The 17,110-nt window shown below is 41.1% G+C and overlaps 1 protein-coding gene across 1 annotated transcript in view; it reads right to left on the reverse strand.

Moving 5' to 3' along the window:
- Nucleotides 1–1,183: 1,183 nt before the first annotated feature.
- The window catches only part of LOC106589931 (cadherin-related family member 1a), a 46,334-nt gene continuing 30,407 nt past the window's right edge, over nucleotides 1,184–17,110 (reverse strand). The window contains exons 13-16 of the mRNA XM_045710225.2: nucleotides 16,951–17,018; nucleotides 13,956–14,184; nucleotides 12,320–12,574; nucleotides 1,184–4,202 (exon numbers count right to left, since the gene is read on the reverse strand). Coding sequence (XP_045566181.2) covers nucleotides 3,588–4,202; nucleotides 12,320–12,574; nucleotides 13,956–14,184; nucleotides 16,951–17,018 — 1,167 coding nt within the window. The 3' untranslated portion in view covers nucleotides 1,184–3,587. The remainder of the gene's footprint in view (nucleotides 4,203–12,319; nucleotides 12,575–13,955; nucleotides 14,185–16,950; nucleotides 17,019–17,110) is intronic.

Genomic DNA, 17,110 nt, shown 5'->3' on the forward strand with positions numbered 1-17,110 from the left:
AACAACACAATGTAACTCCAAGTCAATCACACTTCTGTGAAATCAAACTGTCCACTTAGGAAGCAACACTGATTGACAATACATTTCACATGCTGTTGTGCAAATGGAATAGACAACAGGTGGAAATTATAGGCAATTAGCAAGACACCCCCAATAAAGGAGTGGTTCTGCAAGTGGGGACCACATACCACTTCTCAGTTCCTATGCTTCCTGGCTGATGTTTTGGTCACTTTTGAATGCTGGCGGTGCTTTCACTCTAGTGGTAGCATGAGACGGAGTCTACAACCCACACAAGTGGCTCAGGTAGTGCAGCTCATCCAGGATGGCACATCAATGCGAGCTGTTGCAAGAAGGTTTGCTGTGTCTGTCAGCGTAGTGTCCAGAGCATGGAGGCGCTACCAGGAGACAGGCCAGTACATCAGGAGACGTGGAGGAGGCCGTAGGAGGGCAACAACCCAGCAGCAGGACCGCTACCTCCGCCTTTGTGCAAGGAGGAGCACTGCCAGAGCCCTGCAAAATGACCTCCGGCAGGCCACAAATATGCATGTGTCAGCTCAAACGGTCAGAAACAGACTCCATGAGGGTGGTATGAGGGCCCGACGTCCACAGGTGGGGGTTGGGCTTACAGCCCAACACCGTGCAGGACGTTTGGCATTTGCCAGAGAACACCAAGATTGGCAAATTCACCACTGGCGCCCTGTGTTCTTCACAGATGAAAGCAGGTTCACACTGAGCACGTGACAGACGTGACGGAGTCTGGAGACGCCGTGGAGAACGTTCTGCTGCCTGCAACATCCTCCAGCATGACCGGTTTGGCGGTGGGTCAGTCACGTTGCACCACAGACTGTCCAGGAGTTGGCGGATGCTTTAGTCCAGGTCTGGGAGGAGATCCCTCAGGAGACCATCCGCCACCTCATCAGGAGCATGCCCAGGCGTTGTAGGGAGGTCATACAGGCACGTGGGGGCCACACACACTACTGAGCCTCATTTTGACTTGTTTTAAGGACATTACATCAAAGTTGGATCAGCCTGTAGTGTGGTTTTCCACTTTAATTTTGAGTGTGACTCCAAATCCAGACCTCCATGGGTTGATAAATTGGATTTCCATTGTTTCTTTCATTCAGATCTAGGATGTGTTGTTTAAGTGTTCCCTTTATTTTTTTGAGCAGTGTATTTCAATAAATCAGCATGTTTTTCCTTTTGTGTTAATGATGGCGGAGTCATTGATTTCCATGTTTTTTCAAGATGAGTAGTGAGAAAAGAATCGTCCAGCCCGTTTGGTATCTCAGTACACCCCCAGAAACGTAGTTCTAGTTTATTGTTTTCTGAAACTTAAATCTAGCTTATATGAACAAAGAAGATCCCTACACAAATATAATTATTTTTCAAATATTTATTCAAAATGATAAATTTAAAGACAATATAAAGTTTTCACTTAAAGGGACAGGCAAGTGTTACACAGCATACGTACAGTACATAGACACAGAATATATTTTATCATTATGTATCCAAAACAATTTCATAAAGTGTGTACATACTGTACACAGCGTGGAAGTGAATGCTTAAAGATTCTGGCCAATTTTGAGAAACAGTGATTATATTGACTCACGTGTAAATAAATTATTAGCTAATCAGCCTAATCTAGGGTGACTGATTTCTAGAGTTTATTGACTGAAGCAACAAAAAGATCCCTTCAGTTAAATGAGCAATCCAACATCAATCCAACATCAATCCAATACCAATCCAACATCAATCCAATCCAACATCAATCCAATACCAATCCAATACCAATCCAATACCAATCCAACACCAATCCACCACCAATCCAACACCAATCCAATACCAATCCAACACCAGTACACCACCAATCCAATACCAATCCAACACCAATCCACCACCAATCCAACACCAATCCACCACCAATCCAACACCAATCCACCACCAATCCAACACCAATCCACCACCAATCCAACATCAATCCAATACCAATCCAATACCAATCCACCACCAATACCAATCCAACATCAATCCAACATCAATCCAACACCAATCCAATACCAATCCAACACCAATCCAACATCAATCCAATACCAATCCAACACCAATCCAATACCAATCCAATACCAATCCAATACCAATCCACCACCAATACCAATCCAATACCAATCCAATACCAATCCAATACCAATCACACACCAATACCAATCCACCACCAATCACACACCAATCCACCCAATTAAAAGTTTACCCTTTAGAAATGCAAAAGTATTTAAGGGAAAAAAAGCAAGTCATTTGAAACAAGCGCTTCAGAATCCTCTACGTCTCTACTTCAAAATATGACCAACTCCATTAGAATGTCACTACACTAATTCTTCTCCTACATTTAAAATGTGGATTGACCAGATTGTTGACTTTCTCCCTCTTGAAAAGCTCACTTATGACCTCCACAAGAGACAGCCCAAGTTTGATAGACTCTGGTCTCCACTACTTAACTATATTTCACATTGGACAGAGTGAATGGGGTGATTAGGGAAATGAGCAGATACATGTTGTGTAAGGTGCTGTAAAAACTAATTATTTGCTCGTCGTCTCAGCTAAGGCTGGAAATAGCTAACAAGAACCTTGATAGTGCTGCTGCAAGTTTTTTTTTAAAATTATTATTATTTTTTAGTCTTTACATTTTTTTTAAAATTATTATTTTCAGTTTAAAAAAAAAGTTTTTTTTAAGTCTGTCACATCTGTGAATGTGTTTTGTTGGTTGATTGAAACACAAGAAAACTTTAAATTGAAAAAAAAAATGAATGTCACTACAGAGGTGCATGAGCACTTCATGTTTTAAATGGCATTTATCCTGTCAAGAATATCTCATGTTTTATAGCTGTCTTATATACAGTTAGCTGCATTATCACTCTGATGCACAAGTAAAAGTGAGTACATTTGCCAGGCAACATAGTTTACATATTAATCCGTATTATATATATTTAAGCACTATTACTGAAAACATTGCATTGTCTTAAAGCAAATAAAATACAACTTTTCAGGAAATGGCAGGAACATATGTCCAGTTGTGTTTACACATAAATGTGCAGTAATCTTTCCCTCAGACATAGCTCAGTATTTCCCCCTCAGACATTCTTGTTAACATGTTGTTTTCCTCAAGATGGCAGCAATGCAAAGACTTATCTAACAAGGATCACATTACATGATCTCAAGATGGCAGAGCGGAAACATGTCTAGTTATTTCTAATGCTGGATGACAGAGTGTGCATCCCAAGCGGCACCCTATTCCCTAAATACTGCACTATTCTGGACCAGGGCCCGAGTATCAAACATGATGTTAACATCTTTAAGAACACATGTAGAACTGGTTGGATTAAATAGGTTCAATACAATGTGTTGGAACATTGCTTTGACAAAGGACGTGCTTTGAAATTGTGTCCTCAATAACATTTTAAAGGAAATTAACCTGCTGTCCTCAACATTCTTTTACATTTGTAGTTTTACAATCCTAGGACTGAGTAACTTTCAGAAGTCGAGACAATTACAGAGAGATTGGTTAGAGTGCAAGCACATTACAACTATCAGGTTCAATAATAGCTTGAGTTGCTCTCAATGATTTTCTGCTCTAGTCTCATTTTGAGTTCAGAGACCAGGGCTGAGCTGACGGGGATCCTAGAAGTGTCAGAGCTGATGCTGATCTCCCTGCTCTGGCTGGATCCCCTGGAAACCTTGGAGGTCAGGCCCCCAGAGACGGTGGGCACTGCTTCGCAGGGCCGGGGCCTCTCACTGGGCCTGGTGTTGGAGGACGGAGGAGGGCAGGATGGAGGGGGCAGGCAGGGAGCTCTAGGGGGCGTAGGCTTGGGTTTTGACCTGGACCACCGGGGGCCGCCTTTGTTGTTGACGTTGACACTCCCTGCTTCCGGGTCACCTACAATGAACTTGTTCGACGAGTCATTTCCGTTACCACGGAACGGTACGTTAAAAGTCCACGGCTTGCGGTCCCTTGGCGGTCTCCGTCTGATGACGATGCGTCGTGCCGGCATTATCCTGTTGGACTTGGTGTTGCGCAAGAACGTAGCCGTGGAGATTAAGACAGTAACCCCTACCAATATACTGATGACGCCAGCGACCATGCCTAGGGCCTTCATTGGATTGTCTCTACTTTGCAATAAAAAGGTTGCCATAGGCCCATTGACTTGAGTCTGTAAAAGAGCACAAAGAGAAATACTTTTTATCACGGGACTAGATTATCAAACATTTTAAACATTCACCATTTTGGTCCAAAGCATGTAGGCAAGCAGTGAGGTCAGGACTCAGATGATCCAAGCACCGACAGAGGAGCCCCAGTCAGACTACATCTCTATAACAGTACTGACAGAGGAGCTCCAGACAGACTACATCTCTATAACAGTACTGACAGAGGAACCTCAGACAGACTACATCTCTATAACAGTACTGACAGAGGAGCCCCAGACAGACTACATCTCTATAACAGTACTGACAGAGGAGCCCCAGACAGACTACATCTCTATAACAGTACTGACAGAGGAGCTCCAGACAGACTACATCTCTATAACAGTACTGACAGAGGAGCCCCAGACAGACTACATCTCTATAACAGTACTGACAGAGGAGCCCCAGACAGACTACATCTCTATAACAGTACTGACAGAGGAGCCCCAGACAGACTACATCTCTATAACAGTACTGACAGAGGAGCTCCAGACAGACTACATCTCTATAACAGTACTGACAGAGGAGCTCCAGACAGACTACATCTCTATAACAGTACTGACAGAGGAGCCCCAGACAGACTACATCTCTATAACAGTACTGACAGAGGAGCCCCAGACAGACTACATCTCTATAACAGTACTGACAGAGGAGCCCCAGACAGACTACATCTCTATAACAGTACTGACAGAGGAGCCCCAGACAGACTACATCTCTATAACAGTACTGACAGAGGAGCTCCAGACAGACTACATCTCTATAACAGTACTGACAGAGGAGCTCCAGACAGACTACATCTCTATAACAGTACTGACAGAGGAGCTCCAGACAGACTACATCTCTATAACAGTACTGACAGAGGAGCCTCAGACAGACTACATCTCTATAACAGTACTGACAGAGGAGCCCCAGTCAGACTACATCTCTATAACAGTACTGACAGAGGAACCTCAGACAGACTACATCTCTATAACAGTACTGACAGAGGAGCCTCAGACAGACTACATCTCTATAACAGTACTGACAGAGGAACCTCAGACAGACTACATCTCTATAACAGTACTGACAGAGGAGCCTCAGACAGACTACATCTCTATAACAGTACTGACAGAGGAGCCCCAGACAGACTACATCTCTATAACAGTAGCAACGTGATGACTGCAGGTGGTCCTTTGTGGCTCAGTTGGTAAAAGCATGGGTCCAGCAACACCAAAGTTGGGGGTTCAATTCCCACAGGAAGCTCACACATGCACTAATCAAGTATGTACTCACTGTACTGTAAGTCACTTTGGATAAAAACATCTGTTAACTGGCGTATATGATATTACGATATATGCTTTGACGCTGATCCATTCATCCCAGCCTGCTGTGACTGTTGATCATAGAGGCTTAGGATGTGACCCAAATTGCAACCTATTCCCTACGTGGTGCCCTGCTGGTGGGCTCATCAGAACTGGCTGTTCCATCTGTTCACTAGCATGTTTCTGATGAGGATTATGTTCCTGTGACAGGTTCATAAAATACTACATTGACAGCTACTGGGTCCCTGGTTGATATGAGAGATAGAGATTACGCTGTTCTTCTGACAAAGGGGCTCAAATAGACACTGGACCTGAAATGAAATGACTTCATGTTTGTTACTTCAGTATAGTTGTTAGTATAGTATAGTAAACTGTTTAAAATATGCTATGGCTATGTTAAGAGTTTAGGTTAGATGGCTATGTTAAGGGTTAAGGTTAGATGGTTATGTTAAGGGTTTAGGTTAGTTAAGGTTATGTTAAGGGTTAAGGTTAGTTAAGGTTAGATGGCTATGGGTTTAGGTTAGTTAAGGTTAGATGGCTATGTTAAGGGTTTAGGTTAGATGGTTATGTTAAGGGTTTAGGTTAGTTAAGGTTAGAAGGCTATGTTAAGGGTTTGGGTTAGTTAAGGTTAGATGGCTATGTTAAGGGTTTAGGTTAGTTAAGGTTATGTTAAGGGTTTAGGTTAGTTAAGGTTAGATGGCTATGTTAAGGGTTTCGGTTAGTTAAGGTTAGAAGGCTATAGGTTAGTTAAGGTTAGATGGCTATGGGTTTGGGTTAGTTAAGGTTAGATGGCTATGGGTTTGGGTTAGTTAAGGTTAGATGGCTATGTTAAGGGTTTGGGTTAGTTAAGGTTAGATGGCTATGTTAAGGGTTTAGGTTAGTTAAGGTTAGATGGCTATGTTAAGGGTTTAGGTTAGTTAAGGTTAGATGGCTATGGGTTTGGGTTAGTTAAGGTTAGATGGCTATGTTAAGGGTTTAGGTTAGTTAAGGTTAGATGGCTATGGGTTTGGGTTAGTTAAGGTTAGATGGCTATGGGTTTAGGTTAGTTAAGGTTAGATGGCTATGTTAAGGGTTTCGGTTAGTTAAGGTTAGAAGGCTATGGGTTAGTTAAGGTTAGATGGCTATGGGTTTGGGTTAGTTAAGGTTAGATGGCTATGGGTTTGGGTTAGTTAAGGTTAGATGGCTATGTTAAGGGTTTGGGTTAGTTAAGGTTAGATGGCTATGTTAAGGGTTTAGGTTAGTTAAGGTTAGATGGCTATGTTAGTTAAGGTTAGATGGCTATGTTAAGGGTTTGGGTTAGTTAAGGTTAGAAGGCTATGGGTTTGGGTTAGTTAATGTTAGATGGCTATGTTAAGGGTTTAGGTTAGTTAAGGTTAGATGGCTATGTTAAGGGTTTAGGTTAGATGGCTATGGGTTAGTTAAGGTTAGATGGCTATGGGTTTAGGTTAGTTAAGGTTAGATGGCTATGTTAAGGGTTTAGGTTAGTTAAGGTTAGATGGCTATGTTAAGGGTTTAGGTTAGTTAAGGTTAGATGGCTATGGGTTTGGGTTAGTTAAGGTTAGATGGCTATGTTAAGGGGGTGTTAGGTTAGATGGCTATGGGTTTGGGTTAGTTAAGGTTAGATGGCTATGTTAAGGGGTGTTAGGTTAGATGGCTATGGGTTTGGGTTAGTTAAGGTTAGATGGCTATGTTAAGGGTTTAGGTTAGGTTGAGGCAGGGGGGGTTAGGAGAGGCTATGTTAAGGGTTTAGGTTAGTTAAGGTTAGATGGCTATGGGTTTGGGTTAGTTAACACTTTAAGTTAAAGTTTTAACAGTGGTCAAGTAGGCTGCTGTGGCTATTTGATCATAATGTAGTCCTACTAGAGTGTCCTATCATCAAAAACAATGGAGAAAATGCATCCCATAATATTTTTAACATGGAAATAGCTGTTCTATCATTCAGCCTGCAGTAGCAGCCAATGTGTGGTGTTCAATGTAAACCTACATTCCCAGAAAACATGCAGGGCTTGACATTAACCTGTTTATCTACGTGTCCTTCACACAAGGAGGTGACTGAAATGTTGTTGTGTTGTTCGATGCAAAATACCACTTTAGAAAATAAAATGTATTATTATTCCCATACTATTATTACAAAGAGTCAGACAAATGATGCTACCCTCTGACTATTGGCTACTTAGCTTATTCAAGCCTGTATCAAAATACAACACTGCCACTTTAAGTTAAAACATTAAAAAAAAAAGGTTATTTACCTGAATGGCTTTTCAAAGACATCTAGAAATGTAAATATTTTGTGCTCTTGTAGGAAGCATAAAAACAACAGCTCTTTGCTGTATTTGTTGACAGTATCTCTCTAGTCGTGGTTTTAAAGGTTTTGAAATCTCACAGTATCAACTCTGCTGTATCTTTCTTTACGCCTGCTACGTCACCGCAGACATCCGATTGGCCAGCGGTAGGTTTATAGTGCATTTGATTTGCTCTCTGGGCCCACCAGACACGGTAATCTGAGCCATCCGATTGGCCAGCGGTAGGTTTATAGTGCATTTGATTTGCTCTCTGGGCCCACCAGACACGGTAATCTGAGCCATCCGATTGGCCAGCGGTAGGTTTATAGTACATTTGATTTGCTCTCTGGGCCCACCAGACACGGTAATCTGAGCCATCCGATTGGCCAGCGGTCGGTTTATAGTGCATTTGATTTGCTCTCTGGGCCCACCAGGAAGGCAGAGTTTCGACCTACAGACATATGAAATGTTGAAAATGGCAACAGTTCTCCTACCCAGCGCGCAGGGCAGCTGAATCTGGTGCAGCTACCACCAACAGCACAAGACTAAATCAAATAAAAATAAGAACACAAGGCTTTATCATCGTTCGTTTATTTTACAGAAACATTGGGTCAGCATTACTGTTAGATTAGGGTTAGAGTTAGGGTCAGCATTACTGTTAGATTAGGGTTAGGGTTAGGGTTAGGGTCAGCATTACTGTTAGATTAGGGTTAGGGTTAGGGTCAGCATTACTGTTAGATTAGGGTTAGGGTTAGGGTCAGCATTACTGTTAGATTAGGGTTAGGGTTAGGGTCAGCATTACTGTTAGATTAGGGTTAGGGTTAGGGTCAGCATTACTGTTAGATTAGGGTTAGGGTCAGCATTACTGTTAGATTAGGGTTAGGGTTAGGGTCAGCATTACTGTTAGATTAGGGTTAGGGATAGGGTCAGCATTACTGTTAGGTTAGGGTTAGGGTTAGGGTCAGCATTACTGTTAGATTAGGGTTAGGGTCAGCATTACTGTTAGATTAGGGTTAGGGTCAGCATTACTGTTAGATTAGGGTTAGAGTTAGGTTTAGGGTCAGCATTACTGTTAGATTAGGGTTAGAGTTAGGTTAGGGTTAGGGTCAGCATTACTGTTAGATTAGGGTTAGAGTTAGGTTAGGGTTAGGGTCAGCATTACTGTTAGATTAGGGTTAGAGTTAGGTTAGGGTTAGGGTCAGCATTACTGTTAGATTAGGGTTAGAGTTAGGTTAGGGTTAGGGTCAGCATTACTGTTAGATTAGGGTTAGGGTTAGGGTCAGCATTACTGTTAGATTAGGGTTAGGGTTAGGGTCAGCATTACTGTTAGATTAGGGTTAGGGTCAGCATTACTGTTAGATTAGGGTTAGGGTCAGCATTACTGTTAGATTAGGGTTAGGGTCAGCATTACTGTTAGATTAGGGTTAGGGTTAGGGTCAGCATTACTGTTAGATTAGGGTTAGAGTTAGGGTCAGCATTACTGTTAGATTAGGGTTAGGGTTAGGGTCAGCATTACTGTTAGATTAGGGTTCGGGTTAGGGTCAGCATTACTGTTAGATTAGGGTTAGGGTCAGCATTACTGTTAGATTAGGGTTAGAGTTAGGTTAGGGTCAGCATTACTGTTAGATTAGGGTTAGGGTTAGGGTCAGCATTACTGTTAGATTAGGGTTAGAGTTAGGTTAGGGTTAGGGTCAGCATTACTGTTAGATTAGGGTTAGAGTTAGGTTAGGGTTAGGGTCAGCATTACTGTTAGATTAGGGTTAGAGTTAGGTTAGGGTTAGGGTCAGCATTACTGTTAGATTAGGGTTAGAGTTAGGTTAGGGTTAGGGTCAGCATTACTGTTAGATTAGGGTTAGAGTTAGGTTAGGGTTAGGGTCAGCATTACTGTTAGATTAGGGTTAGAGTTAGGGTCAGCATTACTGTTAGATTAGGGTTAGAGTTAGGTTAGGGTTAGGGTTAGGGTCAGCATTACTGTTAGATTAGGGTTAGGGTCAGCATTACTGTTAGGTTAGGGTTAGGGTCAGCATTACTGTTAGGTTAGGGTTAGGGTTAGGGTCAGCATTACTGTTAGATTAGGGTTAGGGTTAGGGTCAGCATTACTGTTAGATTAGGGTTAGAGTTAGGTTAGGGTTAGGGTCAGCATTACTGTTAGATTAGGGTTAGAGTTAGGGTCAGCATTACTGTTAGATTAGGGTTAGGGTCAGCATTACTGTTAGATTAGGGTTAGGGTTAGGGTCAGCATTACTGTTAGATTAGGGTTAGGGTTAGGGTCAGCATTACTGTTAGATTAGGGTTAGAGTTAGGTTAGGGTTAGGGTCAGCATTACTGTTAGATTAGGGTTAGAGTTAGGTTAGGGTTAGGGTCAGCATTACTGTTAGATTAGGGTTAGAGTTAGGTTAGGGTTAGGGTCAGCATTACTGTTAGATTAGGGTTAGAGTTAGGTTAGGGTTAGGGTCAGCATTACGGTACCGTAAATTCCGGACTATAAGCCGCAACTTTTTTCCCAGGCTTTGAACCTCGCGGCTTAAACAATGACGCGGCTAATATATGGATTTTTCGCGCTTTCAATTTTTTTTTCTCCAAAAAAACACATTCTGTGACATGCTCAGTTTTTTGGCGGCATGGACCTTTCATTAGACCAATGAAATTGCTGAACGGGTTAAGGTCAAACAACTTTTTGGTTTACTGTTTAGATTAAATCGAGCGCTCTCAAACTTCCCATCATTCTGATTACGGTAGTCATTTTGTCACCCTCATCATGGCAAAGACACGGAGAAATGCATATGATGCAGCTTTCAAGTTGAAGGCGATTGATCTGGCTGTTGGAAAAGGAAATAGAGCTGCTGCACGGCAGCTTGGTCTTAATGAGTCGATGATAAGACGTTGGAAACAGCAGCGTGAGGAATTGACTCAGTGCAAAAAGACAACTAAAGCTTACTGCTAATTTTTTATTTTTTGTTACAAGCCGTGTTTCGTTAAAGCCTATTTATTTTTTGTTACAAGCTGTGTTTCGTTAAAGCCTATTTATTTTTGTTACAAGCCGTGTTTCATTAAAGCCTGTGTAAAGTTCATTTGTTTCAATGTACCGGTAGGCACCTTCGGCTTATAGACGTGCGGCTTATTTATGTTCAAAATAATATATTTTTTTTAATTCAGTGGGTGCGGCTTATATTCAGGTGCGCTTAATAGTCCGGAAATTACGGTAGATTAAAGTTAGGGTTAGGGTCAGCATTACGGTTATATTAGGGTTAGTGTTATAACTCTACGGTTAGATTAGGGTTAGGGTTAGGGTCAGCATTACGGTTAGATTAGGGTTAGTGTTATAACTCTACGGTTAGAGTTAGGTTAGGGTTAGAGTTAGGTTAAGGTTAGAGATAGGTTAGGGTTAGAGTTAGGTTAGGGTTAGAGTTAGGGTTAGAGTTAGGTTAGGGTTAGAGTTATGAGTCAGCTTAAGGTTAGAGTTATAACTCCACTGTTAAGGTTAGCGTTAGGTCAAGGTTAGAGTTAGGGTTAGGGTTAGGTTAGGGTTAGAGTTAGGTTAAGGTTAGGGTTAGAGTTAGGTTAAGGTTAGGGTTAGAGTTAGGTTAGAGTTAGGTTAAGGTTAGGGTTAGAGTTAGGTTAAGGTTAGGTTTATAACTCTACGGTTAGGGTTAGAGTTAGGTTAAGGTTAGAGTTAGGTTTAGGTTAGGGTTATAACACTACGGTTAGGGTTAGAGTTAGGTTTAGGTTAGGGTTAGAGTTAGGTTTATAACTCTACGGTTAGGGTTAGGTTTAGGTTAGGGTTATAACTCTACGGTTAGGGTTAGAGTTAGGTTAAGGTTAGAGTTAGGTTAAGGTTAGGGTTAGAGTTAGGTTTAGGTTAGGGTTATAACTCTACGGTTAGGGTTAGAGTTAGGTTAAGGTTAGGGTTAGAGTTAGGTTAAGGTTAGAGTTAGGTTAGGGTTATAACTCTACGGTTAGGGTTAGAGTTAGGTTAAGGTTAGGGTTAGAGTTAGGTTAAGGTTAGGTTTATAACTCTACGGTTAGGGTTAGAGTTAGGTTTAGGTTAGGGTTAGAGTTAGGTATAACTCTACGGTTAGGGTTAGAGTTAGGTTTAGGTTAGGGTTATAACTCTACGGTTAGGGTTAGAGTTAGGTTAAGGTTAGGGTTAGAGTTAGGTTTAGGTTAGGGTTATAACTCTACGGTTAAGGTTAGAGTTAGGTTAAGGTTAGAGTTAGGTTAGGGTTATAACTCTACGGTTAGAGTTAGGTTTAGGTTAGGGTTATAACTCTACGGTTAGGGTTAGAGTTAGGTTAAGGTTAGGGTTAGGTTAGGAGGTTAGGTTAGAGTAGGTTAGGGTTATAACTCTACGGTTAGGGTTAGAGTTAGGTTTAGGTTAGGGTTAGAGTTAGGTTAAGGTTAAGGTTAGAGTTAGGTTAGGGTTATACTCTACGGTTAAGGTTAGAGTTAAGTTAGGGTTATAACTCTACGGTTAGGGTTAAGGTCAGGAAACATTGAACTTACCGCCTCAGTGATGTCGATGTTGACCACGGCGGTAGTGCTGAAGGACGGAGACCCTCGGTCCCGGGCTTGGACAACCAGAGACCACCTGCAGTCTTTCTGCTTGGTGATGTTCTGCACGATCTCCATGGACTTGATGTACGACTTCAGGTTGATTTCTCCAGTCTCCGCGTTGATGTCGAAGATGTTGTTCGGCTCAGCTTGCATTATGGAATACTCAATTATGTTATTGGGCGACCCTGCATCGGCATCTATTGCCTGAACGAAACAAGGAAAAAGTGGCAAAACCAAACACATTACTTAAATATATATATATATACTGTATATATAATGAAGCGGTTCTGGATATGCTCACATTTTACATTTCAGGTAATTATCATCCAACATCCACTATACAGTGTTAACTAGGGTTGTAATGATTCATACAGTGTTAACTAGGGTTGTAACGATTCATACAGTGTTAACTAGGGTTGTAACGATTCATACAGTGTTAACTAGGGTTGTAACGATTCATACAGTGTTAACTAGGGTTGTAACGATTCATACAGTGTTAACTAGGGTTGTAATGATTCATACAGTGTTAACTAGGGTTGTAACGATTCATACAGTGTTAACTAGGGTTGTAACGATTCATACAGTGTTAACTAGGGTTGTAACGATTCATACAGTGTTAACTAGGGTTGTAACGATTCATACAGTGTTAACTAGGGTTGTAATGATTCATACAGTGTTAACTAGGGTTGTAATGATTCATACAGCGTTTACTAGGGTTGTAGCGATTCATACAGCGTTTACTAGGGTTGTAATGATTCATACAGTGTTAACTAGAGTTGTAACGATTCATACAGTGTTAACTAGGGTTGTAACGATTCATACAGCGTTTACTAGGGTTGTAACGATTCATACAGCGTTTACTAGGGTTGTAATGATTCATACAGTGTTAACTAGGGTTGTAACGATTCATACAGTGTTAACTAGGGTTGTAACGATTCATAAAGTGTTAACAAGGGTTATAACGATTCATACAGTGTTAACTAGGGTTGTAATGATTCATACAGTGTATTCTAGGACCAAACCAGACCGATGGCCAGTGAACCACTAGGGAACACCTCTACACACCACATGGCTACTGTACATACTGTACCTCCTTTAGGGATCTATATAATACTGTCGTCTTATCTTATGGCTACTGTACATACCTCCTTTAGGGATCTATATTTTACCCCCATTTTCTCCCCAATTTCGATCTTGTCTCATCGCTGCAACTCCCCAACGGGCTCTGTAGAGGCGAAGGTCGAGTCATGCGTCCGCCAAAACATGACCTGCCAAACCGCACATCTTAACACCCGCCCGCTTAACCCGGAAACCAGCCGCACAAATGTGTCGCAGGGGAAACACCGTTCACCTGACGACCGAGGTCAGCCTGCAGGCGCCCGGCCTGTGACAAGGAGTCGCTAGAGCGCGATGAGGCAAGTAAAGCCCCCCCCCCCCCCCCCCGGCCAAACCCTCCCCTAACCCGGACGACGCTGGGCCAATTGTGCGCTGCCCTATTGGACTCCTGATCACGGCCGGTTGTAATACAGTGCCTTAGACCGCTGCGCCACTCAGGAGGCCACTCTCATCTTGCTATTATACATACCTCTACTCTAACAGGTGCACCAATGACCATGGTCCGCTCCACAAGGCTGTCATGGAACTCTGGAACATGGTCGTTGATGTCCAGGACGGTGACAAACACCTCCGCCAGGCTGTACTTGCCCTCTGTGTCCTCTGCCTTCACGTAGAAGTTGTACTTGGACTTTACCTCAGCGTCCAGAGTGGCCCAGGCCTGGGTGTATATGATGCCTGAAGACGGATGGATGAGAAACCTGGAAGACACAACAAAGAGCGCATTGGCAGTATATTGGCAGTATATTAGTAGTATATTGGCAGTATATTAGTAGTATATTGGGAGTATGGCAGTATATTGGCAGTATATTAGTAGTATATTGGGAGTATGGCAGTATATTGGCAGTATATTGGCAGTATATTAGTAGTATATTGGCAGTATATTAGTAGTATATTGGCAGTATATTAGTAGTATATTGGGAGTATGGCAGTATATTGGCAGTATATTAGTAGTATATTGGCAGTATGGCAGTATATTGGCAGTATATTGGCAGTATATTGGCAGTATATTGGCAGTATATTGGCAGTATATTAGTAGTATATTGGCAGTATATTGGCTGTTTGATAGCCTTATATTGGCAGAATTTTAGCGGCATATTGGCAGTATATTAGCAGTATATTGGCAGTATATTGGCAGTATATTGGTAATATATTGGTAGTATATTGGCAGTATGGCAGTATATTGGCAGTATGGCAGTATATTGGCAGTATATTAGCAGTATATTGGCAGTATATTGGCAGTATATTGGCAGTATATTGGTAGTATATTGGCAGTATGGCAGTATATTGGCAGTATGGCAGTATATTGGCAGTATATTAGCAGTATATTGGCAGTATATTGGCAGTATATTGGCAGTATATTGGTAGTATATTGGCAGTATGGCAGTATATTGGCAGTATATTGGCAGTATATTGGCAGTATGGCAGTATATTGGCAGTATATTAGTAGTATATTGGCAGTATATTGGCAGTATATTGGCAGTATATTGGCAGTATGGCAGTATATTGGCAGTATATTGGCAGTATATTAGCAGTATATTGGCAGTATGGCAGTATATTGGCAGTATATTGGTAGTATATTAGCAGTATATTGGCAGTATGGTAGTATATTGGCAGTATATTGGCAGTATATTGGTAGTATATTGGCAGTATATTGGCAGTATATTGGCAGTATATTGGTAGTATATTGGCAGTATATTGGCAGTATATTGGTAGTATATTGGCAGTATATTGGCAGTATATTGGTAGTATATTGGCAGTATGGCAGTATATTGGCAGTATATTGGTAGTATATTAGCAGTATATTGGCAGTATGGTAGTATATTGGCAGTATATTGGCAGTATATTGGTAGTATATTGGTAGTATATTGGCAGTATATTGGCAGTATATTGGTAGTATATTGGCAGTATATTGGCAGTATATTGGCAGTATATTAGCAGTATATTGGCAGTATGGCAGTATATTGGCAGTATATTGGTAGTATATTAGCAGTATATTGGCAGTATGGTAGTATATTGGCAGTATATTGGCAGTATATTGGTAGTATATTGGCAGTATATTGGCAGTATGGCAGTATATTGGCAGTATATTGGTAGTATATTAGCAGTATATTGGCAGTATGGCAGTATATTGGCAGTATATTGGCAGTATATTGGCAGTATATTGGTAGTATATTGGCAGTATATTGGCAGTATATTGGTAGTATATTGGCAGTATATTGGCAGTATATTGGTAGTATATTGGCAGTATATTGGCAGTATATTGGTAGTATATTAGCAGTATATTGGCAGTATATTGGTAGTATATTGGCAGTATATTGGCAGTATATTGGTAGTATATTGGCAGTATATTGGCAGTATATTAGTAGTATATTGGCAGTATATTGGCAGTATATTAGTAGTATATTGGCAGTATATTGGCTGTATGATAGCCTTATATTGGCAGAATTTTAGCGGCATATTGGCAGAATATTAGCAGTATACTGGCAGTATTTTAGGAGTATATTGGTAATATATTGACAGTATGGCAGTATATTGGCAGTATATTAGCAGTATATTGACAGTATATTAGGAGTATATTGGTAGTATATTGACAGCTACAGTTTAATCTTGGATTAAAATTTGTAGTAAAAATATGTTAAGAAGTCCTGTGGTCTAGATGCTGGATAAAGTTTTCTGTATTATCCACAAAGGTAATTATTTGTCCAGTACACATTTTGTATGTCCAATGTTGTTAAAGTGGCAGATATTCAGCCATTTTCAATCATTTTCTTTACACAATGTATTCCCTGTGAAAATTAACAAATACAAAGCAACTTCTTAAAGCAACTTCTTAACTTTCACACATTTAGAATTTGACTTCCCGTGTCAAGACGGCAAGCAGAACTGGAAGATAAATTGACACTTATTTTTTCAATGTACTGCCTGTATTGCAGCCTGCCTGTCTTGCTTGCTTTCCATAGCAGAGCTCCAGCTGTCACATTGCATGTTAATTGGCCCTCTCCACATGAGGCATCCAAGCCTGGCAGGCTATTTCTTACCCTACAATCCAATTACGAGATTAACCAGTCAGTATCTTGCTGCCATCTTAGAGGAAGCTTTTACAGGAGAGAGGAGAGGAGCTACTGTCTACCAGCAGAGCCAAGCCAATATACTGGGATACTGGCTGCTCCCATTTTACAATCAAAGGGGAAGAACCTAAGAGATTATTTAAGAGATTATTTAAAAACGTAAATACAGTAAAGTCACACTTAAGGGTAAAAAAAGGGGATGTAATGTAGTGTCCCAATATAAAGAATCATCTGTCCCAATGCATAACCAGATGTTACAAATAATGATATTGTATAAGTGATAATTTCTGCCCATTTTGATCTATTCAACTGGCTCCACATCAACTGAGGAAGTGATTTTACACAGATCATCATGTCCAACAATCATTGGTGTTGGCAGGACTCTACTATACTTACAAATCAGATCTGGAACCATAAATGGAGTACTTGACTTCACCCCAAAGGCCAGAATCTGGATCATTGGCCTGGAACGCAACCAAGAAAAAGGGAGTTAGAACACTGGAACGGAACATAGAGTAGACTAGAGGATAGAAGTTAGAATGCTGGTAGAATACTG

Source organism: Salmo salar, chromosome 28 (assembly GCF_965601325.2).
Source record: "Salmo salar chromosome 28, fSalSal1, whole genome shotgun sequence".
NCBI classification, from domain to species: domain Eukaryota; kingdom Metazoa; phylum Chordata; class Actinopteri; order Salmoniformes; family Salmonidae; genus Salmo; species Salmo salar.